The sequence below is a fragment of the Oncorhynchus keta genome, chromosome 29, assembly GCF_023373465.1.
Source record: "Oncorhynchus keta strain PuntledgeMale-10-30-2019 chromosome 29, Oket_V2, whole genome shotgun sequence".
In the NCBI taxonomy this organism is placed as follows: Eukaryota; Metazoa; Chordata; class Actinopteri; order Salmoniformes; family Salmonidae; genus Oncorhynchus; species Oncorhynchus keta.
In genome coordinates this window covers 14,873,630-14,899,416 of record NC_068449.1, presented here as the reverse complement: position 1 = coordinate 14,899,416, position 25,787 = coordinate 14,873,630, and the positions used below count along the sequence as shown (strand labels likewise).

At 39.0% G+C, this 25,787-nt stretch overlaps 1 protein-coding gene across 2 annotated transcripts in view; it reads right to left on the bottom strand.

Moving 5' to 3' along the window:
- LOC118372812 (tyrosine-protein kinase receptor-like) overlaps positions 1-25,523 on the bottom strand; it is an 86,665-nt gene extending 61,142 nt beyond the window's left edge. The window contains exons 1-2 of one of the 2 annotated variants that reach the window (XM_035758814.2): positions 25,240-25,523; positions 915-1,004 (exon numbers count right to left, since the gene is read on the bottom strand). In XM_035758814.2, coding sequence (XP_035614707.1) covers positions 915-1,004; positions 25,240-25,294 — 145 coding nt within the window. In that variant the 5' untranslated portion in view covers positions 25,295-25,523. The remainder of the gene's footprint in view (positions 1-914; positions 1,005-25,239) is intronic. The other variant, XM_035758813.2, reaches the window with a different exon arrangement.
- Positions 25,524-25,787: the final 264 nt, after the last annotated feature.

Sequence of the window (25,787 nt, the reverse complement as noted above, 5' to 3'; positions counted from 1 at the left end):
GTGAATGATCAAACATAAAAACAACTCCAATATAATCAAAGAAGAGCAGGGAATGTCAGTCTGGAAAAGGAAAATATACATTTTTAAGGGCTCCATAATTGGCATGTTGAGTCTAACAATCCTAATCTAATCCAAGTGAATGAGGAGGGAGTCATGTGATGTGTCCTGAAGGAGTGAAACCACTAATAAGACAACCACATCTCTTCCCTCTGGGACACAGAAATACTAGAATGTAAGCGGTTAGGTGAAAAATTTAAGACACGTTTTGGTCGTAAATAAAACATGCAGATGAGGATTTTTGTGTGAAGCTCAATTTCATCAGGGTCTTCATTTAATGCGCAAAGACTCATTTAGAACAAACGCGACTGCCAACGTGAGCTTTGAACACATTACAATGTTGTAACAGCTATGACAAACACTATTAGATTAATGCTTTCTATAGTTTAAATGACATTGATTCACTCTCTGCAGACCACACATAAGAGAAACGGCAGCCCTATTGGGCAACACATTTATAGGTAACAGAAACCCGGAACCCCATTGTCCCTGACACACATTATCATTAATGAAACTAAACAGGTTGGGTTTCATACAGATGTAGGAACTTAAATTTGAGCCAGTTTTCTACAGCAGGAAAATAATCTGCACAAACAGGAAATGTGAATTATTATGTGGATTATAATTCATGGCTATTTTTGTCGGGGTTGATACAACTCAAATACACTACAATTTTGTATTTCCTTCTGTGCAGCAAAATGATCAGCAACAAAGGGTGATTAAATGAAGATCTGTAGACACTGAATATTTCATACTAACGATATGGGAGCGAGTTCTATGTGATTGATTTACTAAGTAAATCATGCTTCTTCCCTAGGTCTCCAAATGACAAACAGCTTGGTGTGGATGATTCTTACCTTGGCTCTTGTCCTTACGACTCAAGTGATGGGGAAACATGAAGCTCTCCTCCAGGGACATGTCCAGTAGAGCATGACTGGAGCTGCCAGCTGAAAGCGAGAGAGCGAAAGAGAGAGACAAGTGGTTACATGATTGTTTTTATTGACTGTGTGTCCCTAGTGTTTCCACACAACATGGTTGACAGCAGAGGACTATTAGACAGTGGGACACCAGGCTGTCCTTCCATTTTAAAGTTCAAATGAGATATTGTCTACCCTGGGGCCTGTAGATCAACACAGCTGCATGAACAGCCAGTTCAATCAAGACAAGTAGATTACTGAAGACGCCACTGACGCAAAATAGTATAATGACAAACAGATCCATCAAACTTAAGTAGAGTTAGCTTACGGCAGGTAGCCTAGTGGTTGGAGTGTAGGGGCGGCAGGTAGCCTAGTGGTTGGAGTGTAGGGGCGGCAGGTAGCCTAGTGGTTAGAGTGTTGGGCCAGTAACCGAAAGGTTGCTTGATTGAATCCCCGAGCTGACAAAGTAAAAATCTGTTGTTCTGACCCTGAGCAAGGCAGTTAACCCACTGTTCCCCAGGTGCTGTGAATGTTGATTAAGGCAGCCCACCGCACCTCTGATTCAGAGGGGTTGGGTTAAATGGGGAAGACACATTGCAGATGAAGGCACTCAGTTGTACAACTGACTAGGTATCACCCTTTCCCTTACTCAATGTTCCCTGACGAGGCCTTTAAATACAAGTCATTTTCATGGTACCCATTTATTGAATATCCCAATTTAGTTTTCATGAAAAACCGGGACAATAAGTTCCATACAAGGTAACCATAACACAACAGCTCATAACCTTCTCTCTGGATTGACATATAGCATATTAAGTCCTCTTGTTGACATAAATTAACAACACAGATCAAACACAAAAGATTGGGCATGTCTTTTAGACTTGGCAATAAAACCTTTAGCTTATTTATAGAGGATGGGACATTAAGATCTTTCTCTTATTCGTAGTAGTTAGGAATGCCTCCTCCCTGAATCTGTCCTTACATTTCAATAGCATCAGCTGAACTTAATTATTAAGTAAACCCTTGAGCTACAACTTGTCCACACTTACTCCGTTAAATGAGGGTGGAGGGGATCATGCTGCCATCCTGGTCAGTGAGTTTTACATTAAAATAAACCACTTGGATAAACAAATTCTGGAAATCATATTTCACTGCCTGTTTATTTTATACCACAGGAGGCATCCAACGTCATCTGGGATCTCAAGGAAGCTTTCCGAATGTGTTAACAATAAAATATATATATAAATAAAGTATTCACAGAAGAGCCATAAACAAGACCATACAGCAGAGAATATTGCAAGTGTGAGTGCTCTGTTTAACAGAGGCTTAGGGATTCTAAAGCATGAAACACATCTAGAATCTCACTGCGGATTGGTACTTATCACTGTGGGAAACCTGTACGTAAATCCAAGACACTCCATTTAGTATGATACAGTGCCTTCAGAAAGTATTCATACCCCTTGACTTATTCCTCATTTGGTGTTACAGCCTGAATAAAGAATGGATTAAATACAGTGGGGCAAAAAAGTATTTAGTCAGCCACCAATTGGGCAAGTTCTCCCACTTAAAAAGATGAGAGAGGCCTGTAATTTTCATCATAGGTACCCTTCAACTAATCACATTGTAAGATTTTTAATGAATTTATTTGCAAATTATGGTGGAAAATAAGTATTTGGTCACCTACAAACAAGCAAGATTTCTGGCTCTCACAGACCTGTATCTTCTTCTTTAAGAGGCTCTTCTGTCCTCCACTCGTTACCTGTATTATAGGCACCTGTTTGAACTTGTTATCAGTATAAAATACACCTGTCCACAACCTGAAACAGTAACACTCCAAACTCCACTATGGCCAAGACCAAAGAGCTGTCAAAGGACACCAGAAACAAAATTTTAGACCTGCACCAGGCTGGGAAGACTGAATCTGCAATAGGTAAGCAGCTTGGTTTGAAGAAATCAACTGTGGGAGCAATTATTAGGAAATGGAAGACATACAAGACCACTGATTATCTCCCTCGATCTGGGGCACCATGCAAGATCTCACCCCGTGGGGTCAAAATGATCACAAGAACATGATCTAGTGACCTAGTGAATGACCTGCAGAGAGCCGGGACCAAAGTAACAAAGCCTACCATCAGTAACACACTACGCCGCCAGGGACTCAAATCCTGCAGTGCCAGACGTGTCCCCCTGCTTAAGCCAGTACATGTCCAGGCCCGTCTGAAGTTTGCTAGAGAGCATTTGGATGATCCAGAAGAAGATTGGGAGAATGTCATATGGTCAGATGAAACCAAAATATAACTTTTTGGTAAAAACTCAACTCGTCGTGTTTGGAGGACAAAGAATGCTTTGTTGCATCCAAAGAACACCATACCTACTGTGAAGCATGGGGATGGAAACATCATGCTTTGGGGCTGTTTTTCTGCAAAGGGACCAGGACGACTGAACCGTGTAAAGGAAAGAATGAATGGGGCCATGTATCGTGAGATTTTGAGTGAAAACCTCCTTCCATCAGCAAGGTCATTGAAGATGAAACGTGGCTGGGTCTTTCAGCATGACAATGATCAAAACATGACAAAACACACCGCCTGGGAAACGAAGGAGTGGCTTCAAGGTCCTGGAGTGTCCTAGCCAGTCTCCTGATCTCAACCCCATAGAAAATCTTTGGAGGGAGTTGAAAGTCCGTGATGCCCAGCAACAGCCCCAAAAGATCACTGCTCTAGAGGAGATCTGCATGGAGGAATGGGCCAAAATACCAGCAACAGTGTGTGAAAACCTTGTGAAGACTTACAGAAAACATTTGACCTCTGTCATTGCCAACAAAGGGTATATAACAAAGTATTGAGATAAACTTTTGTTATTGACCAAATACTTATTTTCCACCATAATTTGCAAATAAATTCATTAAAAATCCTACAATGTGATTTTCTGGATTTATTTTCTCATTTTGTCTGTCATAGTTGAAGTGTACCTATGAGGAAAATTACAGGCCTCTCTCATCTTTTTAAGTGGGAGAACTTGCACAATTGGTGGCTGACTAAATACTTTTTTGCCCCACTGTATCAGTTTTTTTCTCACCCATCTATACACCATACCCTATAATACAAAGTCTATAAGAGCTTAGCACACCTGGATTGTACAACATTTTAACATTATTATTTTAAGAATTCTTCAAGCTCTGTGAAATGTGTTGTTGATCATGGCTAGACAGCCATTTTGAAGTCTTGCCATAGATTTTCAAACAGATTTAAGTCAAAACTGTAACTCGGCCACTCAGGAACATTCACTGTCTTCTTGGTAAGCAACTCCAGTGTAGATTTGCCCTTGTGTTTTAGATTATTGTCCTGCTGAAAGGTGAATTCATCTTCCAGTATCTGATGGAAAGCAGACTGAATGTCACGTCCTGACCATATAGAGTCCTTATTTTCTATGGTGGAGTAGGTCAGGATGTGACTGGGGGGTTAGTCTAGTTTATTATTTATATGTGGGTGTTCTAGTTTTCATGTTTCTATGTTGGTGATTTGTATGATTCCCAATTAGAGGCAGCTGGTAATCGTTGTCTGTAATTGGGGATCATATTTAAGTAGTGTTTGTTCCCACCTGTGTTTGTGGGATATTGTTTATGGGTAGTTGTATGTCAGCACTTCATTGTCATCACGTTTCGTTATTAGTTTATTGTTTCACTATTAAAAAATTATGTGGAACTCAACATTCGCTGCGCCTTGGTCCGTTTCTACAAACGATCGTGACACTGAAACAGGTTGTCCTATAGGATTTTGCCTGTGCTTCGCTCCATTCTGTGTCTTTTTTATTCTGAAAAACTCCCCAGTTCTTAACGATTACAAGCATACCCATAACATGAAGCAGCCACCACTTGAGTGGTACTCAGAAATGTGTTTTATTGGATTTGACCCAAACATAACACTCTGTATTCAGGACAAAAAGTGAATTGCTTTGACACATTTTTTACAGTGTTACTTTAGTGCCTTGTTGCAAACAGGATGCATGTTTTGGAATATTTTTATTCTGTACACACTTCCTTCTTTTCACTCTGTCAATTAGGTTAGTATTGTGGCGTAACTACAATGTCGTTGATCAATCATCAGTTCTATCCCATCACAGCCATTATACTCTGTAACTGTTTTAAAGTCACCATTGGCCTCATAGTGAAATCCCTGAGCAGTTTCATTCATCTCCAGCAAGTTAGGAAGGATGCCTGTATCTGTGTCATGACTAAGTGTATTGATACACCATCCAAAGTGTAATTAATAACTTCACCAAGCTCAAAGGGTTATTCAATGTCTGCTTTTTTAAAATGTGTGATAGCAATAGGTGCCCTTCTTTGCGAGGCATTGGAAAACCTCCCTGGTCTTTGTGGTTGAATTTGTGGTTGAAATTCACTACTCGACTGTCGGACCTTACACACAGAGTGAGTCCATACAACTTATTAGGTGACTTGTTAAGCAACTTTTTACTCCTGAACTTATTTAGGCTTTCCATAACCTAGAGTTTAAATACACGGATTCAAGACATTTCAGCTTTTCTTTTTTAATTTATTTGTTATATATATATTTTAAAAAACATAATTCCACTTTGACATTATGGGGTATTGTGTGTAGGTGTAGTGATAAAAACAATCTACATTTAATCCAGTTTAAATTCAGGCTATAACACAACAAAATGTGGAAAAATTCCAGTGGTGTAAATACTTTCTGATGGCAATGTATTTTACATTTTGTATGGTATGTATTAGTTTGTGGATGTCCATCATCCATTTCGTATGGTATGTATTAGTTTGTGGATGTCCATCATCCATTTCATATGGTATGTATTAGTTTGTGGATGTCCATCATCCATTTCGTATGGTATGTATTAGTTTGTGGATGTCCATCATCCATTTTGTATGGTATGTATTAGTTTGTGGATGTCCATCATCCATTTTGTATGGTATGTATTAGTTTGTGGAAGTCCATCATCCATTTCGTATGGTATGTATTAGTTTGTGGATGTCCATCATCCATTTTGTATGGTATGTATTAGTTTGTGGATGTCCATCATCCATTTCGTATGATATGTATTAGTTTGTGGATGTCCATCATCCATTTCGTATGATATGTATTAATTTGTGGATGTCCATCATCCATTTCGTATGATATGTATTAGTTTGTTGATGTCCATCATCCATTTCGTATGATATGTATTAGTTTGTGGATGTCCATCATCCATTTCGTATGATATGTATTAGTTTGTGGATGTCCATCATCCATTTCGTATGGTATGTATTAGTTTGTGGATGTCCATCATCCATTTCGTATGATATGTATTAGTTTGTGGATGTCCATCATCCATTTCGTATGATATGTATTAGTTTGTGGATGTCCATCATCCATTTCGTATGATATGTATTAGTTTGTGGATGTCCATCATCCATTTCGTATGGTATGTATTAGTTTGTGGATGTCCATCATCCATTTCGTATGATATGTATTAGTTTGTGGATGTCCATCATCCATTTCGTATGATATGTATTAGTTTGTGGATGTCCATCATCCATTTCGTATGGTATGTATTAGTTTGTGGATGTCCATCATCCATTTCGTATGATATGTATTAGTTTGTGGATGTCCATCATCCATTTCGTATGGTATGTATTAGTTTGTGGATGTCCATCATCCATTTCGTATGGTATGTATTAGTTTGTGGATGTCCATCATCCATTTCGTATGGTATGTATTAGTTTGTGGATGTCCATCATCCATTTCGTATGGTATGTATTAGTTTGTGGATGTCCATCATCCATTTCGTATGGTATGTATTAGTTTGTGGATGTCCATCATCCATTTCGTATGGTATGTATTAGTTTGTGGATGTCCATCATCCATTTCGTATGGTATGTATTAGTTTGTGGATGTCCATCATCCATTTTGTATGGTATGTATTAGTTTGTGGATGTCCATCATCCATTTCGTATGGTATGTATTAGTTTGTGGATGTCCATCATCCATTTCGTATGGTATGTATTAGTTTGTGGATGTCCATCATCCATTTCGTATGGTATGTATTAGTTTGTGGATGTCCATCATCCATTTCGTATGATATGTATTAGTTTGTGGATGTCCATCATCCATTTCGTATGGTATGTATTAGTTTGTGGATGTCCATCATCCATTTCGTATGATATGTATTAGTTTGTGGATGTCCATCATCCATTTCGTATGGTATGTATTAGTTTGTGGATGTCCATCATCCATTTCGTATGGTATGTATTAGTTTGTGGATGTCCATCATCCATTTCGTATGATATGTATTAGTTTGTGGATGTCCATCATCCATTTCGTATGGTATGTATTAGTTTGTGGATGTCCATCATCCATTTCGTATGATATGTATTAGTTTGTGGATGTCCATCATCCATTTCGTATGATATGTATTAGTTTGTGGATGTCCATCATCCATTTCGTATGGTATGTATTAGTTTGTGGATGTCCATCATCCATTTCGTATGATATGTATTAGTTTGTGGATGTCCATCATCCATTTCGTATGGTATGTATTAGTTTGTGGATGTCCATCATCCATTTCGTATGATATGTATTAGTTTGTGGATGTCCATCATCCATTTCGTATGGTATGTATTAGTTTGTGGATGTCCATCATCCATTTCGTATGGTATGTATTAGTTTGTGGATGTCCATCATCCATTTCGTATGATATGTATTAGTTTGTGGATGTCCATCATCCATTTCGTATGGTATGTATTAGTTTGTGGATGTCCATCATCCATTTCGTATGATATGTATTAGTTTGTGGATGTCCATCATCCATTTCGTATGGTATGTATTAGTTTGTGGATGTCCATCATCCATTTCGTATGATATGTATTAGTTTGTGGATGTCCATCATCCATTTCGTATGATATGTATTAGTTTGTGGATGTCCATCATCCATTTCGTATGGTATGTATTAGTTTGTGGATGTCCATCATCCATTTCGTATGATATGTATTAGTTTGTGGATGTCCATCATCCATTTCGTATGGTATGTATTAGTTTGTGGATGTCCATCATCCATTTCGTATGATATGTATTAGTTTGTGGATGTCCATCATCCATTTCGTATGATATGTATGTTTGTTTGGATGTCCATCATCCATTTCGTATGGTATGTATTAGTTTGTGGAAGTCCATCATCCATTTCGTATGATATGTATTAGTTTGTGGAAGTCCATCATCCATTTCGTATGATATGTATTAGTTTGTGGATGTCCATCATCCATTTCGTATGGTATGTATTAGTTTGTGGAAGTCCATCATCCATTTCGTATGATATGTATTAGTTTGTGGATGTCCATCATCCATTTCGTATGGTATGTATTAGTTTGTGGATGTCCATCATCCATTTCGTATGATATGTATTAGTTTGTGGATGTCCATCATCCATTTCGTATGGTATGTATTAGTTTGTGGATGTCCATCATCCATTTCGTATGATATGTATTAGTTTGTGGATGTCCATCATCCATTTCGTATGGTATGTATTAGTTTGTGGATGTCCATCATCCATTTCGTATGATATGTATTAGTTTGTGGATGTCCATCATCCATTTCGTATGATATGTATTAGTTTGTGGATGTCCATCATCCATTTCGTATGGTATGTATTAGTTTGTGGAAGTCCATCATCCATTTCGTATGATATGTATTAGTTTGTGGATGTCCATCATCCATTTCGTATGGTATGTATTAGTTTGTGGATGTCCATCATCCATTTCGTATGATATGTATTAGTTTGTGGATGTCCATCATCCATTTCGTATGGTATGTATTAGTTTGTGGATGTCCATCATCCATTTCGTATGATATGTATTAGTTTGTGGATGTCCATCATCCATTTCGTATGGTATGTATTAGTTTGTGGATGTCCATCATCCATTTCGTATGGTATGTATTAGTTTGTGGAAGTCCATCATCCATTTCGTATGATATGTATTAGTTTGTGGATGTCCATCATCCATTTCGTATGGTATGTATTAGTTTGTGGATGTCCATCATCCATTTCGTATGATATGTATTAGTTTGTGGATGTCCATCATCCATTTCGTATGGTATGTATTAGTTTGTGGAAGTCCATCATCCATTTCGTATGATATGTATTAGTTTGTGGATGTCCATCATCCATTTCGTATGATATGTATTAGTTTGTGGAAGTCCATCATCCATTTCGTATGATATGTATTAGTTTGTGGATGTCCATCATCCATTTCGTATGATATGTATTAGTTTGTGGAAGTCCATCATCCATTTCGTATGATATGTATTAGTTTGTGGATGTCCATCATCCATTTCGTATGATATGTATTAGTTTGTGGATGTCCATCATCCATTTCGTATGGTATGTATTAGTTTGTGGAAGTCCATCATCCATTTCGTATGATATGTATTAGTTTGTGGATGTCCATCATCCATTTCGTATGGTATGTATTAGTTTGTGGATGTCCATCATCCATTTCGTATGATATGTATTAGTTTGTGGATGTCCATCATCCATTTCGTATGGTATGTATTAGTTTGTGGAAGTCCATCATCCATTTCGTATGATATGTATTAGTTTGTGGATGTCCATCATCCATTTCGTATGGTATGTATTAGTTTGTGGAAGTCCATCATCCATTTCGTATGATATGTATTAGTTTGTGGATGTCCATCATCCATTTCGTATGATATGTATTAGTTTGTGGAAGTCCATCATCCATTTCGTATGATATGTATTAGTTTGTGGATGTCCATCATCCATTTCGTATGATATGTATTAGTTTGTGGAAGTCCATCATCCATTTCGTATGATATGTATTAGTTTGTGAATGTCAATCATCCATTTCGTATGATATGTATTAGTTTGTGGATGTCCATCATCCATTTCGTATGGTATGTATTAGTTTGTGGAAGTCCATCATCCATTTCGTATGATATGTATTAGTTTGTGGATGTCCATCATCCATTTCGTATGGTATGTATTAGTTTGTGGATGTCCATCATCCATTTCGTATGATATGTATTAGTTTGTGGATGTCCATCATCCATTTCGTATGGTATGTATTAGTTTGTGGAAGTCCATCATCCATTTCGTATGATATGTATTAGTTTGTGGATGTCCATCATCCATTTCGTATGGTATGTATTAGTTTGTGGATGTCCATCATCCATTTCGTATGATATGTATTAGTTTGTGGATGTCCATCATCCATTTCGTATGGTATGTATTAGTTTGTGGATGTCCATCATCCATTTCGTATGATATGTATTAGTTTGTGGATGTCCATCATCCATTTCATATGGTATGTATTAGTTTGTGGATGTCCATCATCCATTTCGTATGATATGTATTAGTTTGTGGATGTCCATCATCCATTTCGTATGATATGTATTAGTTTGTGGATGTCCATCATCCATTTCGTATGGTATGTATTAGTTTGTGGAAGTCCATCATCCATTTCGTATGATATGTATTAGTTTGTGGAAGTCCATCATCCATTTCGTATGATATGTATTAGTTTGTGGATGTCCATCATCCATTTCGTATGGTATGTATTAGTTTGTGGAAGTCCATCATCCATTTCGTATGATATGTATTAGTTTGTGGATGTCCATCATCCATTTCGTATGGTATGTATTAGTTTGTGGATGTCCATCATCCATTTCGTATGATATGTATTAGTTTGTGGATGTCCATCATCCATTTCATATGGTATGTATTAGTTTGTGGATGTCCATCATCCATTTCGTATGATATGTATTAGTTTGTGGATGTCCATCATCCATTTCGTATGATATGTATTAGTTTGTGGATGTCCATCACTTCGTATGGTATGTATTAGTTTGTGGATGTCCATCATCCATTTCGTATGATATGTATTAGTTTGTGGATGTCCATCATCCATTTCGTATGATATGTATTAGTTTGTGGATGTCCATCACTTCGTATGGTATGTATTAGTTTGTGGATGTCCATCACTTCGTATGGTATGTATTAGTTTGTGGATGTCCATCACTTCGTATGATATGTATTAGTTTGTGGATGTCCATCACCATTTCGTATGGTATGTATTAGTTTGTGGATGTCCATCACTTCGTATGGTATGTATTAGTTTGTGGATGTCCATCACTTCGTATGGTATGTATTAGTTTGTGGATGTCCATCACTTCGTATGGTATGTATTAGTTTGTGGATGTCCATCATCCCATCACTTCGTATGGTATGTATTAGTTTGTGGATGTCCATCACCATTCGTATGGTATGTATTAGTTTGTGGATGTCCATCACTTCGTATGGTATGTATTAGTTTGTGGATGTCCATCACCATCGTATGGTATGTATTAGTTTGTGGATGTCCATCACTTCGTATGGTATGTATTAGTTTGTGGATGTCCATCATCCATTTCGTATGGTATGTATTAGTTTGTGGATGTCCATCATCCATTTCGTATGGTATGTATTAGTTTGTGGATGTCCATCATCCATTTCGTATGGTATGTATTAGTTTGTGGATGTCCATCATTTCGTATGGTATGTATTAGTTTGTGGATGTCCATCATCCATTTCGTATGGTATGTATTAGTTTGTGGATGTCCATCATCCATTTCGTATGGTATGTATTAGTTTGTGGATGTCCATCATCCATTTCGTATGGTATGTATTAGTTTGTGGATGTCCATCATCCATTTCGTATGGTATGTATTAGTTTGTGGATGTCCATCATCCATTTCGTATGGTATGTATTAGTTTGTGGATGTCCATCATCCATTTCGTATGGTATGTATTAGTTTGTGGATGTCCATCATCCATTTCGTATGGTATGTATTAGTTTGTGGATGTCCATCATCCATTTCGTATGGTATGTATTAGTTTGTGGATGTCCATCATCCATTTCGTATGGTATGTATTAGTTTGTGGATGTCCATCATCCATTTCGTATGGTATGTATTAGTTTGTGGATGTCCATCATCCATTTCGTATGGTATGTATTAGTTTGTGGATGTCCATCATCCATTTCGTATGGTATGTATTAGTTTGTGGATGTCCATCATCCATTTCGTATGGTATGTATTAGTTTGTGGATGTCCATCATCCATTTCGTATGGTATGTATTAGTTTGTGGATGTCCATCATCCATTTCGTATGGTATGTATTAGTTTGTGGATGTCCATCATCCATTTCGTATGGTATGTATTAGTTTGTGGATGTCCATCATCCATTTCGTATGGTATGTATTAGTTTGTGGATGTCCATCATCCATTTCGTATGGTATGTATTAGTTTGTGGATGTCCATCATCCATTTCGTATGGTATGTATTAGTTTGTGGATGTCCATCATCCATTTCGTATGGTATGTATTAGTTTGTGGATGTCCATCATCCATTTCGTATGGTATGTATTAGTTTGTGGATGTCCATCATCCATTTCGTATGGTATGTATTAGTTTGTGGAAGTCCATCATCCATTTCGTATGGTATGTATTAGTTTGTGGATGTCCATCATCCATTTCGTATGGTATGTATTAGTTTGTGGATGTCCATCATCCATTTCGTATGATATGTATTAGTTTGTGGATGTCCATCATCCATTTCGTATGATATGTATTAGTTTGTGGATGTCCATCATCCATTTCGTATGATATGTATTAGTTTGTGGATGTCCATCATCCATTTCGTATGGTATGTATTAGTTTGTGGATGTCCATCATCCATTTCGTATGGTATGTATTAGTTTGTGGATGTCCATCATCCATTTCGTATGGTATGTATTAGTTTGTGGATGTCCATCATCCATTTCGTATGGTATGTATTAGTTTGTGGATGTCCATCATCCATTTCGTATGGTATGTATTAGTTTGTGGATGTCCATCATCCATTTCGTATGGTATGTATTAGTTTGTGGATGTCCATCACTTCGTATGATATGTTCCGAATTAAAATTCGTATGACAGGTTACGAATTTGCAAAACGTACGATATGTTATGAATTTGCAAAACAAATTATGTGCTAACAATTCAAATTTGCTAAGGTTAACTAGGCTAGGGGTTAGGGTTTGAGGTTAAAGTTTAAGGTTAGGAGTTAGGTTAAATGGTTAAGGTTAGGGGAGGAGTTAGCTAAAAAGGGTTATGGATATGGTTAGGGGAAGGGTTATCTAACATGCAAAGTAGTAAAAAAACTGCTAATTAGTTGAAATGCTAAAGTTGTCCGTGAAGAGATTCGAACATGCAACCTTTGCATTGTTATACCTTTGCTTTATACGCGTGACCGACCACCCTCCTTATGTTTTGACTTAACCTTTTACTACAGTATGCTAAATCAGGGTCACACAGGCTGCTTCTTAGTAGTCTTAAACAAATCTAATTGGAAACAAAATCATTTTAAAAAATAAAGACACCTGCACCATGTCAGATATACAGTATATTTGAAGTGTATTCAATTTTGAGTTTGCATCCCAATATTACACTTTATATACAGTGCCAAAGGGGTTGGGTTAAGTGTGTAAGATACATTTCAGTTGAATGCATTCAGTTGTACAACTGACTAGGTATCCCCCTTTCACTTTCCCAGCCAAAAGTTTGGACACACCAACTCATTCAAGGGTTTTTCTTTATATTTACTCATTTCTACATTGTAGAATAATAGTGAAAACATCAAAACTATGAAATAACGCATATGGAATCACGTAGTAACCCAAAAAAGTGTGAAACACTTAGGGCTACAACCAAATAGGGCTATCTTTTTTTAACAATCTTTATTAATGATTAAATTATGAAAAATATTAATAATAATCCACCCATGAGACCAAAGGGGGCGCTTTTGGTCATTGACTGCAGGAAAGGGAAGGAACCTTCTGTCTTATGTAACCATACCAAACGTAACATATCATACTACAAATTGACTTTGAGCCAATCAGAGAGCATGAACATCCACATGGGGGAGCCAACAAAAAAATGAAAAAAATAAGGCATTTTCTCCATACATCCAGGGATGAGCCAGTCACACGTCATATCTAATGTAAGCTATGGGATGGTAGCTAGCCAAGTGCACAGACACAATTCACACAACACTAAATATTTCCTCCAGGCTTGCTAACCACTGTAGCTTGTATTGACATTATAATTAAATCACAATGGTTTAGCTAGTTTCCATGAAACAGCTGCCTGTGTTAGCTGCCGAGTTAGTTCAGTGTCCTTAATTAGCTAATTAGCTATATTGTGCTAGCTAGCGAATATGCTAAAGTTAGCTAGCTAGCTAAACATTTGGCTATGGGCTGGCACTGGTAATATGGGATTATGGAGAGTGAATTAAACAGTTTCTTCATCATCTTGATAGATAGTTATCTGGCTGTGGCCATCTGGCTAGTATTAACAAGAGATTTCTATAAAATAGCAACATTATTACAGCTAGCTACTGCCACCTTCTGGCTTGGAGTATTTTAACAAGGCTGAGTGGCTGACGACTTCCAAGTTCTTCGTTTTAACACAAAGACCTCTATAAAACACTACTCATGTTTCCTGATCCCTCTGACTCAACCATTACGGAGAAAACACATGGATTTCACGTGACCACGTGATCTTATGTGAAATTAGGGTGATAACATGAAATTACACATGTGAAAATGTGATCACATGAAATTTCATGTTAAATCACATGGTTTTCCAAGTGCAATTATGTGGTTGTTCTGTGGGGGAAGGCTCCAGGCTACTGACACGCTTTACATCTCTGACTCCCCAAACAAGAACTCAGCAGAAAGGACTGATATAGATCAAATGTGAATAAACAGATTAATTATAGAAAGCAAGCCGAATTAGAAACAACCATCACCAAATTGTGACTACAACACAGTCACTCAAAAATAAACTGTACATGGCAGTTTTAGCTCTATGGAGTGGAGGGCCGGAAACAGGACACAAGGCCAACAATCAGAGCCCTGGGGGTTAATGGAACAATCATGTGACACACCCCCACGGTCCAGTTTGGATCAATACACACTAACAGGGACAGGGGGTTTCACAGTGGGTCGGCATAACTCAACAGCACTGGACAAAAGAGACAATTAAAATTAGACTATACTAGTATTGTATGAAAAGCTCACATGACAATGGACAGTCTGTATGTTGCCAGATGCCCAATGAAAACATAAGAGACAAGGTCACATTGGCCATGCTTGAGAAATGTTGTTATTAAAAACAGTTTGCTAAATGAGGTCAGACTGTAAATACAGTATTTAGAGTAAGATGCCACAGTTTCACTGCAAACACCAATATATTTTCTCAGTTTATATGCCCATTTCACAGAGACCGCATGGGATTCAAAAGCTATAAAAAGGCCCTTGGCTTCAGAATAAAGCAATTGTGGGTTCAAAAACATGCTGAAGAAAACACTAAAACTCATAAATGTATATTTACTTTGGGTGTGTTGGCTTGTTGGCTAGCTACTGGCTACCAAATATGGCAAAGCATAAGGAATTGTTTGACTGTGTAGCCCTTTCCTGTAGTACATTGAGCTAGTGGCCTCGTGTGGAATTGTATTAATATTTTTCAAAACAAAACAAAAACAGATGAAAATCAGATGTTTCTATGTCAAATGGTTTTGTTATATTTCAGTATTCTGTAATGTATATAAAGTGTAATATTGGGATGCAAACTTAAGATTGAATACATTTCAACTCTATGTCTGACATGGTACAGGTGTGTTCTTTTTTTAATCCCGTAACCAAAGATGGTACCTGGAATATGACTTTCCCAACGCGGATCCTTTGTCTGCACCGCCCAGGGCATTTGAACTGATTCCAGAGGCCGACCCAAAACAACGCAGTGGGAGGAGAGGGTGCTGGAGCGGTCTTCTAGCTTCCGTGTATATTACTCATTAAATCTCCAGTCCCTAGTTAACAATGTTGACGAAATTAAGGCAAGAGTTCCTTTCCAAAGAGATATCCGGGATTGTAACATACTCTGTTTCACGGAGACATGGCTAGCTGGGGACATGCTGTCGGAGTCCGTACAGCCAACGGGATTTTCAGTGCATCGCGCCGACTGGTAAGAAGAAGGGCGGGGTGTAACAACATACGAGAACTCAAGTCCTTTTGTTCACCTGAGCTAGAATTCGTCCAAATCAAATGGTGACCATATTACCTCGCAAGAGAACTCTCCTCGGTTATCCTCACAGCCGTGCATAACGCCCAGCAAGCAGATACCACGACCGCCATCACGGAACTTCAATGGACTTGATGCAAATTGGAAACCATATATCCTAAGGCTGCATTTATTGTAGCTGGGGATTTTAACAAAGCTAATCTGAGAACAAGGCTACCTAAATTCTATCAGCATATCTATTGCAGTACACAAGCAAGTAACACACTCAACCAATGCTACTCTAATTTCTGCGATACATACAAGGCCTTCCCCCGCCTTCCTTTTGGCAAATCTGACCATGACTCCATCTTGTTGGTCCGCTTCTATAGGCAGAAACTAAAACAGGAAACGCCTGTGCTTAGGTCTATCCAATGCTGGTCTGACCAATGGGATTCCACGCTTCAAGATTGCTTCGATCACGTAGACTGGGATATGACGTATACGCTTACTCGGTGAGTGAGTTTATAAGGAAGTGTATAGGAGATGTTGTACCCACTGTGACAATTAAAACCTTCCCTAACCAGAAATTGGATTGGATTGATGGCAGCTTTTGCACAAAATTTAAAGCACGTACCACCACATTTAATCATGGCAAGACGACTGGAAACATGACCGAATGCAAACAGTGTAGTTATTCTCTCCATAAGGCAATCAAACAAGCAAAGTGTCAGTATAGAGACAAAGAGGAGTCCCAATTCAACGGCTCAAACACGAGATGTATGTGGCAGGGTCTACAATCACGGATTACAAAAAGAAAACCAGCCCCGTCGCGGACATCGACGTCTTGCTCCCAAACAAATTAAACAACTTCTTTGCGCGCTTTGAGGACAATACAGTGCCACCGACACGGCCCGCTACCAAGGACTGTGGGCTCTCCTTCTCCGTGGCCGACGTGTGTAAAACATTTAAACGTGTTAACCCTCGCAAGGCTGCTGGCCCAGATGGCATCCCTAGCTGTGTCCGCAGAGCATGCGTAGACCAGCTGGCTGGTGTGTTTACGGACAAAATTTTATTTGATTTTGACTGTATTTCAGCTCCATCACATAAGCCTGGGTTCATAACCCCCCTGCCGTGCTGCACATCTAATCAAACTTCAAAGGTTATTCCTGGTGTACCAGGCACACACTACAAAAACCCCACACTTGGTAACAATGTGGAATGTCTACTCTTGATAAGAGCATTTTGGGTACGATTGAGTGATTTTAATTGTTTGCATGACTTAAATTTCACCTCACACCTTCCATGCTCTGACGAAGTCTGATAAACAGAAGAAACATTTAAATTTAAATTGCCACACAAAATGGACTTGAAAGATTTTCAGGGAAAACTGTAGCCCACAGTTCTCACACTGGAGTGTTTTCCTCATTATATTTTCAAAGTCCATTTTTCTTCCAAGGGTAACAGTACTTACTGGGTTAGTTTCAAGTTTCAAGTTGTAATGTCACGTGCACAAGTACAGTGAAATGCCTTTCTTGCAAGCTCCAAACCCAACAATGCCGTAATCAATATCAATGTAGTACTCAAAATAACACAAGGTAGAACAAAAACAAACGTGGTAGAACAAGGTAGGTAGAAGGTAGAACAAAAACAAGCGTGAAATAGAAATAAGAAGAGCACGAGAATGTAAGTATTCTATATACAGGCTCAGTCAGTTCCAGTACCATATTTACAATGTGAAGGGATACTGGAGTGATAGAGGTACAGGGCCTTCAGGAAGTATTCACACCCCTTGACCTTTTCCACATTTTGTTGTGTTACAGTCTGAATTTAAAATTGATCCGATTCTTTTGTCACTACGACTACACATAATACCCCATAATGTCTAAGTGGAAATAAGTTTTTCAAAATGAAAAGATGAAATGAAAAGCTGAAATGTCTTGAGTCTATAAGTATTCAACCCCATTCTGATGGCAAGCCTAAATGAGTTCAGGAATAAAGATATGCTTTACAAGTCACATAATAAGTTGCATGGAATCAATCTGTGTGCAATAATAGTGTTTACTGACTACCTAATGTCTGTACCCCACACATACAGTTATCTGAGAGGTCCCTCAGTCAAGCAGTGAATTTCAAACACAGACTCAACTACAAAGACCAGGGAGGTTTTGGCTTAAATGTACTTGAACATTTATGGCAAGACCTGAAAATTGTTGTCTAGCAATGATCAACAAACAATTTGACAGAGCTTGAAGAATTGTGAAAAGAATAACAGACTATTGTTGCACAATCTGGTGTGGAAAACTCTTAGAGACTTACCTGGAAAGATGCACGCTGCAAAAGGTGCTTTTATATAAAGCATTGACTCAGGGCTGTAAACACTTACCTAATTCAAATATTTCTGTATTGAATTGTTTATAAGTTTGCAAACATTTCCAAAACATGTTTTCACTTTGTGATTATGGGATGTTGTGTGTAAATGGGTGTGTAAAAAATGTATGAATCCATTTTGAATTCCGGCTGTAACACAACAAAATGTGGAATAAGTCAAAGGGTGTGAATACTTTCTGACAGCACTGTAGATATGTATAGGGGTAAGGTGACTAGGCATCAGGATATATGATAAACAGAATAGCAGCAGCATATATGATGATTGTATGTGAGTGTGTATAGAGTCAGTATAAATATATCTTCATATTATGTGTTTGACCAAATGAAGCGAGCGTTTGTGTGTGTGTGTTGGAGTGTCAGTGTGCATGAATGTGTACAGCACTGTGAGTGCACGTAGAGAATTAGAGACGTAGAGAAAATGTATAAATACAATGGTCAACTCAGATAGTCTGTGTAGTCATTTTGAGCTCGGCCACAGTGATGCATTGGCTGTCCACATCACCATCTGTAGCGCCATGCGATCGAGGGCAGTGCTATTTCCATATCAAACAGTGATGCAGCCAGTCAAGATGCTCTCAATGGTACAACTGTATAACTTTTTGAGGATTTGAGGGCCCATGCCAAACCTTTTCAACCTCCTGAGGGGAAAGAGGCGTTGTAGTGCGTTCTTCATGACTGTGCGCCTGTGTGGACCATTTTAGAGATTTGAAGACCAAGGAACTTGATGCTCTCGACACGCTTGGTAATAAAGCTATACTGAGCTATTTCAGGTATTTCCAAACTGTATTCTGACCAAAAGAGTGCCCAAAATGTATAATACTTTATCTCATCTGCAAGAAAATTAAGTCATTCAACAGAAAAGATCTTTGGAAGGGAGCCATTTATTTCCAATCTTGTTTTAATGAAAACCATATCCAAATCCTGAGGCATGATTCGTTATAGAGACACATCAAAAACAATCAGTGGTCTGCATAATTCCCAGCTGACACTAGTTTACACTGCAAACAATAATGAGTCGGTAAGACCACCCCGGGACATGGCAGAATGGTTGACTAACGTCATCAGGACAGCCTGTTTGCTGGGTTTATACTGTTTGAGTCATCCACTGTCTATTCATTCAGAAAAGGCTACACATATCACACATGTTGGTGTTAGAAGCTCTACAGGATGTCAAGAAAGAATGATGCTGTGCTCACTGAGAGGGGATGTCCAGAGGGATATACTAATAATGGAGCTTTGACAGTGCATGGGCAATTTACTGGAGCTAAAAGGCCTAGACCATGGTGCTGTTCTTCCAATGCACCATTAAATGCCTGTACAACTCACTCCTTTCAATCTTTCATAGGTCATTAGAAAATGAACAAAGCTTTAAAGTTCTTTACTGACTATAAACAACCGGAACTGAATAAGACTGGAAACTGAAAGCAGCACAACAAAAAACTCTCAAGACAGTCAATTTACTCTCAAGACAGTTACAGAAAGATCCCAGAATCATATCAAAATGTTCTGAGCATCAGTGTTATTACCTTTTATAGCCTTTTCCTATTAGCTGAAGGTCCAAGTAGTATAATTCATTTAACCAATGACTACTGTCAACAACACATGCTTTGATGAATGTAACAAGACCTGCCAAAAGGAATCATCATTATTCTTTATTCACAAAGGATTTTTTTTGTGGTGATATGACCTGGACAATTTATCCTGACAAATGAGCTTGGTGCTGATCAAACCCTCTACCTTCAAACACATTTAACCACAGGGGTATACTTTATCACCATTTGAAGAAAACATGGAGGAATAACACTTAAAATAGAAGTAACTTATGGACATTGGGTTCCATTGGGTTGTCAAAGGAGATCATTTTTTAAATGTACTCCCCTTTTCTCCCCAATTATGTGATATCCAATTGCGATTCAATTACAACCTTGTCTCATCACGGCAAATCCCAGATGGGCTCGGGAGAGGCGAAGGTTGATTCAAGTGCCTTAACACCCGATCGCTTAACCCGGAAGCCTGCCGCACCAATGTGTCGCAAGAAACACAGTTCAACTGACGACCGTAGTCAGCCCCAGCCAAACCCTCCTCTAGCCAGGACGATGCTGGGCCAATTGTGCGCCGCCCTATAGGACTCCCAGTTATGGGATCGAACCCCAGGCTGTAGTGACGTCGCAATAATCGGGAGGCCAAGAGTGCCTCTTTTTAAATCCCACATTTATAAAAAACTGATTTTAATGTGTGATTTTATTTAGGTATTTTGTTTAAATTCTGTCTCTGTATCTTTGTAGTGCTTTTATTTATTTATATGATTTAACTTTGATCATTTGTTGTTGAAAAGCACTCTAGAAATAGTTATTATTATTACTGTTAAAAAATAGCATAGTGAATTTTCTCATAGTTTGTGCGTCCGTCCATAGTGACTGTAAAATACAGCCTCAACATCCGTATAATAACTTGACAATATCACCTGACCTTAGTGAGTAAAGCAGTTGTGTTTGACCTTTGACCTTGAATACAAACCAGATCTCTGAGGCTAAGGAGTATTTTTTTTATTTTCCTAGGCAAGTCAGTTAAGAACAAATTCTTATTTTCAATGACAGCCTAGGAACAGTGGGTTAACTGCCTGTTCAGGGGCAGAACGACAGATGTGTACCTTGTCAGCTCGGGGATTTGAACTTGCAACCTTTCGGTTACTAGTCCAACGCTCTAACCACTAGGGTACCCTGCCGCCCCAATAAAGTACAGCCACATCCAAAATGATTGGCACCTTTGATGAACATGAGAAAAAAATTATGTATAAAATAAATAATACAAATACTGAGCTATAATGTAATACTTTCTGCACCCTCCTCTTGCGAGGATAACAACACAGCCTTTTTAATGTTTTATGATATTGGAGAACGCAATGGTAGGGTAGGGGTCTTAGACCATTACTCCATACAGAATCTTTCCCGATCCTTGAGATCCTCCAGTCTGCACTTATGGACTGCCCTCTTCAATTCAAACCACAGGTTTTCAATGCGGTTCATGTCCGGAGACTGAGATGACCATCGCAAAATGTTGATTTTTGGTCAATTAACCATACCTTTGTAGATTTTGATTTGTGCTTGTGGTCATTGTCTTGGAAGATCAACTTGCGGCCAAGTTTCATCCACCTGGCAGAGGCAACCAGATTTTTTGCTAAAATGTCCTGGTACTTGGTAGTTCATGATGTGAGTAAGACGTTGATACAGGTCAACATTCACAAGGCCGCAGGGCTAGACGGATTACCAGGAAGTGTACTCTGCGAGCTTGCACTGACACACTGGCAAGTGTCTTCACTGACATTTCAACCTCTCCCTGTCCGAGTTTGTAATAGACCTCGTGCCTAAATGACTACCGACCCGTAGCACTCATGTCTATAGCCATGAAGTACTTTGAAAGGCTGGTCATGGTTCACATCAACACCATTATCCCAGAAAGTCTAGACCCACGCCAATTTGCATACCGCCCTAACAGATCCAGAGATGATGCAATCTCTATTGCACTCCACACTGCCCTTTCCCACCTGGACAAAAGGAACACCTATGTGAGAATGCTGTTCATTGACTACAGCTCAGCGTTGAACACCACAGTGCACAAAGCTCATCAATAAGCTAAGTACCCTGGGACTAAACACCTCCCTCTGCAACTGGATCCTGGACTTCCTGACGAGCTGCCCCCAGGTGGAAAGGGTAGGTAACAACACATACGCTACACTGATCTACAGCACAGGGGACCCTCACGGGGGTGCCTGCTCAGTCCCCTCCTGTACTCCCTGTTCACTCATGACTGCACGGCCAGGCACGACTCCAACACCATCATTAAGTTTGCTGATGACACAACAGTGCAGGCCTGATCACCAACAACAACGAGACAGAGACCTGGCCGAGTGGTGCCAGGACAACAACCTCTCCCTCAACGTGATCAAGACAAAGGAGATGTTGTGGACTACAGGGAAAGGAGGACCGAGCACGCTCCCATTCTCATCGACAGGGCTGTAGTGGAGCAGGTTGAGAGCTTCAAGTTCCTTGGTGTTCACATCACCAACAAACTATCAGGGTCCAAGCACACCAAGACAGTCATGAAGAAGGCACAATAAAACCTATTCAACCTCAGGAGACTGAAAAGATTTGGCATGGGTCCTGAGATCCTCAAAAGGTTCTACAGCTGCATCATCGAGAGCATCCTGACTAGTTGCATCACTGCCTGATATGGCAACTACTCGGCCTCCGACCGCAAGGAACAACAGAGGGTAGTGCATACGGCCCAGTACATCACTGGGGCAAAGCTTCCTGCCATCCAGGACCTCTATACCAGGCGGTGTCAGAGGAAGGCCCTAGAAATGGTCAAAGACTCCAGCCACCCTAGTCATATACTCTCTCTGCTTCTGCATGGCAAGAGGTACCGGAGCACCAAGTCTAGGTCCAAGAGGCTTCTAAACAGCTTCTACCCTCAAGCCATAAGACTCCTGAACATCTTATCAAAGGGCTACCCAGACCACTCTTTTTATGCTGCTTACTCTCTGTTTATAATCTATGCATGGTCACTTTAACACTACCTACATGTACATATTACGTCAATTACCTCGACTAACCGCTGCTCCCACACATTGACTGTACTGGTACCCCCTGTATATAGTCTCGCTATTGCTATTTTCCTGCTGCTCTTTAACTACTTTTTACTTTTATTTCTTATTCTTATTCATATTTTTTAAACTGCATTGTTGGTTAGGGGCTTGTAAGTAAGCGTTTCACTGTAAGTTCTACACCATCGAGAGCATCCTGATCGGTTGCCTCACCGCCTGGTATGGCAACTGCTCGGCATCTGACCGTATTTTGTTTGATTTTAGAATAATATATAATAATGTATAATAATCTTTATTGTTGCACCTTACAGAACTGTTAGTTTCTTGTTTTTATTCTGGTATTCATCTTCATTAAAAGTATTATGAATACATACCACGCTGCACTTTGGTCCTCTTCTCCTTCTCCTGTCGACAATCGTTACAATTGGTGTCCTTTAGTAGTGATTTCTTTGCAGTTATTCGACCATGAAGGCTTTATTCACGCAGTCTCCTCTGAACACACAACAGTGGTAGGCCTGATCACCGACAACGACAAGTCAGCCTATAGGGAGGAGGTCAGAGACCTGGCCGCGTGGTGCCAGGACAAAAAGCTCTCCCTCAATGTGATTGAGACAAAGGAGATGATTGTGGACTATACAGGAAAAGGAGGACCGAGCACACCCTCATTCTTATCGACAGGGCTGTGGTGGAGCAGATTGAGAGCTTCAAGTTCCTTGGTGTCCATATCACCAACCAACTTGAATGGTCCAAACACACCACGACAAACCCTATTCAACTAAGGAAACTAAAAAGATTTGGCATGGGTCCTGAGATCCTCAAAAGGTTCTACAGCTGCAACATCGAGAGGATCCTGACTGGTTGCATCACTGCCTGCTACGGCAACTGTTCGACCTCCGACCACAAGGCACTACAGAGGGTAGTGATTTGTTTTGATTTGATGCAAAATACTTCAATGATCCTCATCTAGGGAAAATTCTGCCACAATATATAGCAATAACGATTTCATAAAACTATAAAGAAATAAGCCACTATAAAACAGAGTAAAACCACCTACTATAATTTGGACACTTTTTTTTATATAATTTATCCTTTTTCTTCTTAAAAAGTTGAGAGATAATTATGCAAGTACTTTATTTTTTAGCCAAATGAAAACAACATTTACTAAATTATTCTGATTAAATTTACAGTTGAACTTCATGAATCTTACATGAGTGTTTTCTTGTCATACTTACATAAAACTAATTGAGAAAACGCTGACTTGTTGCTAATGCTAAATCATAAGGTACAACGTGTGTGGTAGTGTGTGTACATTTACAGTGTGCCCATCTTCAAAAGAATCCCTATATGCAGAAATGTAAGCTCCAGTTCAAACAGACATGTACCAGCAGGATCCCCAGGAACTCTCTGATTGAGACATTACTGATTGTGGAGATTGAGAGGATTTGTATAATGTATGGCCAATAAAGGCTTATTCTAGTTTAGAAGGTTATGCAAGTAAATCAAGGACATAACCTACAGTACGAAAAAAGTATGAGGCACAGTTAAGTGGGCTACATATTGACAACATGGACATCTATCCATTTTGGATATCGTGTTCTGATATAATCCAGCACCGTTCCAAACATGCAGGGTTTCAAACGTACAATAATCACGGTGTATGTCAAATAACAATGTTCTAGAAGCAACTCAGTTGAAAATGACTCTAAGGGAGCAATTCAATCTGTGTCTCGGAAATTCAGCGTTACAGCATCATTTAAATTTAAAGGCGATGTTCCCGCGGAGGCTGCATTCACCGTAAACGCTGCTTAAATCAGATCAATCGGAAATGACCTTTACATTTCTAGCACGCAATCTGTAACACTTCAGTGATACAGCTTTGATAAAACCTTAAATAACTATATAGGTATGTTTACCTTAATGAAATTCGTTCGGGAATGTGTAACAATTGCCCAATAAAGTTAATTGATGTATATGCCTATCATAGGAGTAGACGAATCTCATAACCGTGAGGGGAACTGATGTTGAAACTTCGAATAAAGTTGACTCAGTTTAGTAATCCTACTACACCAAACTAAAGTGATGAAGAAAATATTACTGAAATTGATTTAATATAAGTGCCCAAATATAGCTAAGTAGATTATCAATGAATGACTAGACAGTAGGTTACTTACCTATCAAAACACTGAGCGCAATATTAATAAAAATGTGTCTTCCTATATAATCCATGGCTCTTTTTGGAAGGATCCTGGAAAGAGTTGTCTCTATTTTGCACTTTTGCCACTTTATTTATTAATGTAAACTAATGCTAAACTAAAAACACGTTTTAAAGATCACCAAGTCCCAAGGACGCGCAGCCTCTTTGCAAGTGGAGTTTCTTCACCCGCTTGCAGTAGTCTAATAATACATTCTGATGAAGATGCCGCGGCGATTGGGTCTGAACTCGCGACAGACTCAAACTCTCTCACTCTCTCTCTCTCTCTCTCTCTCCCCTCTTTCTTTGGGTTACTACCTCTGCCAAGTAAGAAACGTGGTCCTAACGCCAGCTGTTATTTTTTTATCGAGCAGTTATTGCACCATACTGTATACTGCCTTGCAGAGGCTTGTATGTAGCGGTTGGTATGGTCCTGCAATGGTGTACTGTTTGCGTTAAGAAATCGTAACCTTCCAATGTTTTCAAATTTGTATGAAATATGACCAATAATTAATGACAATATGAGTG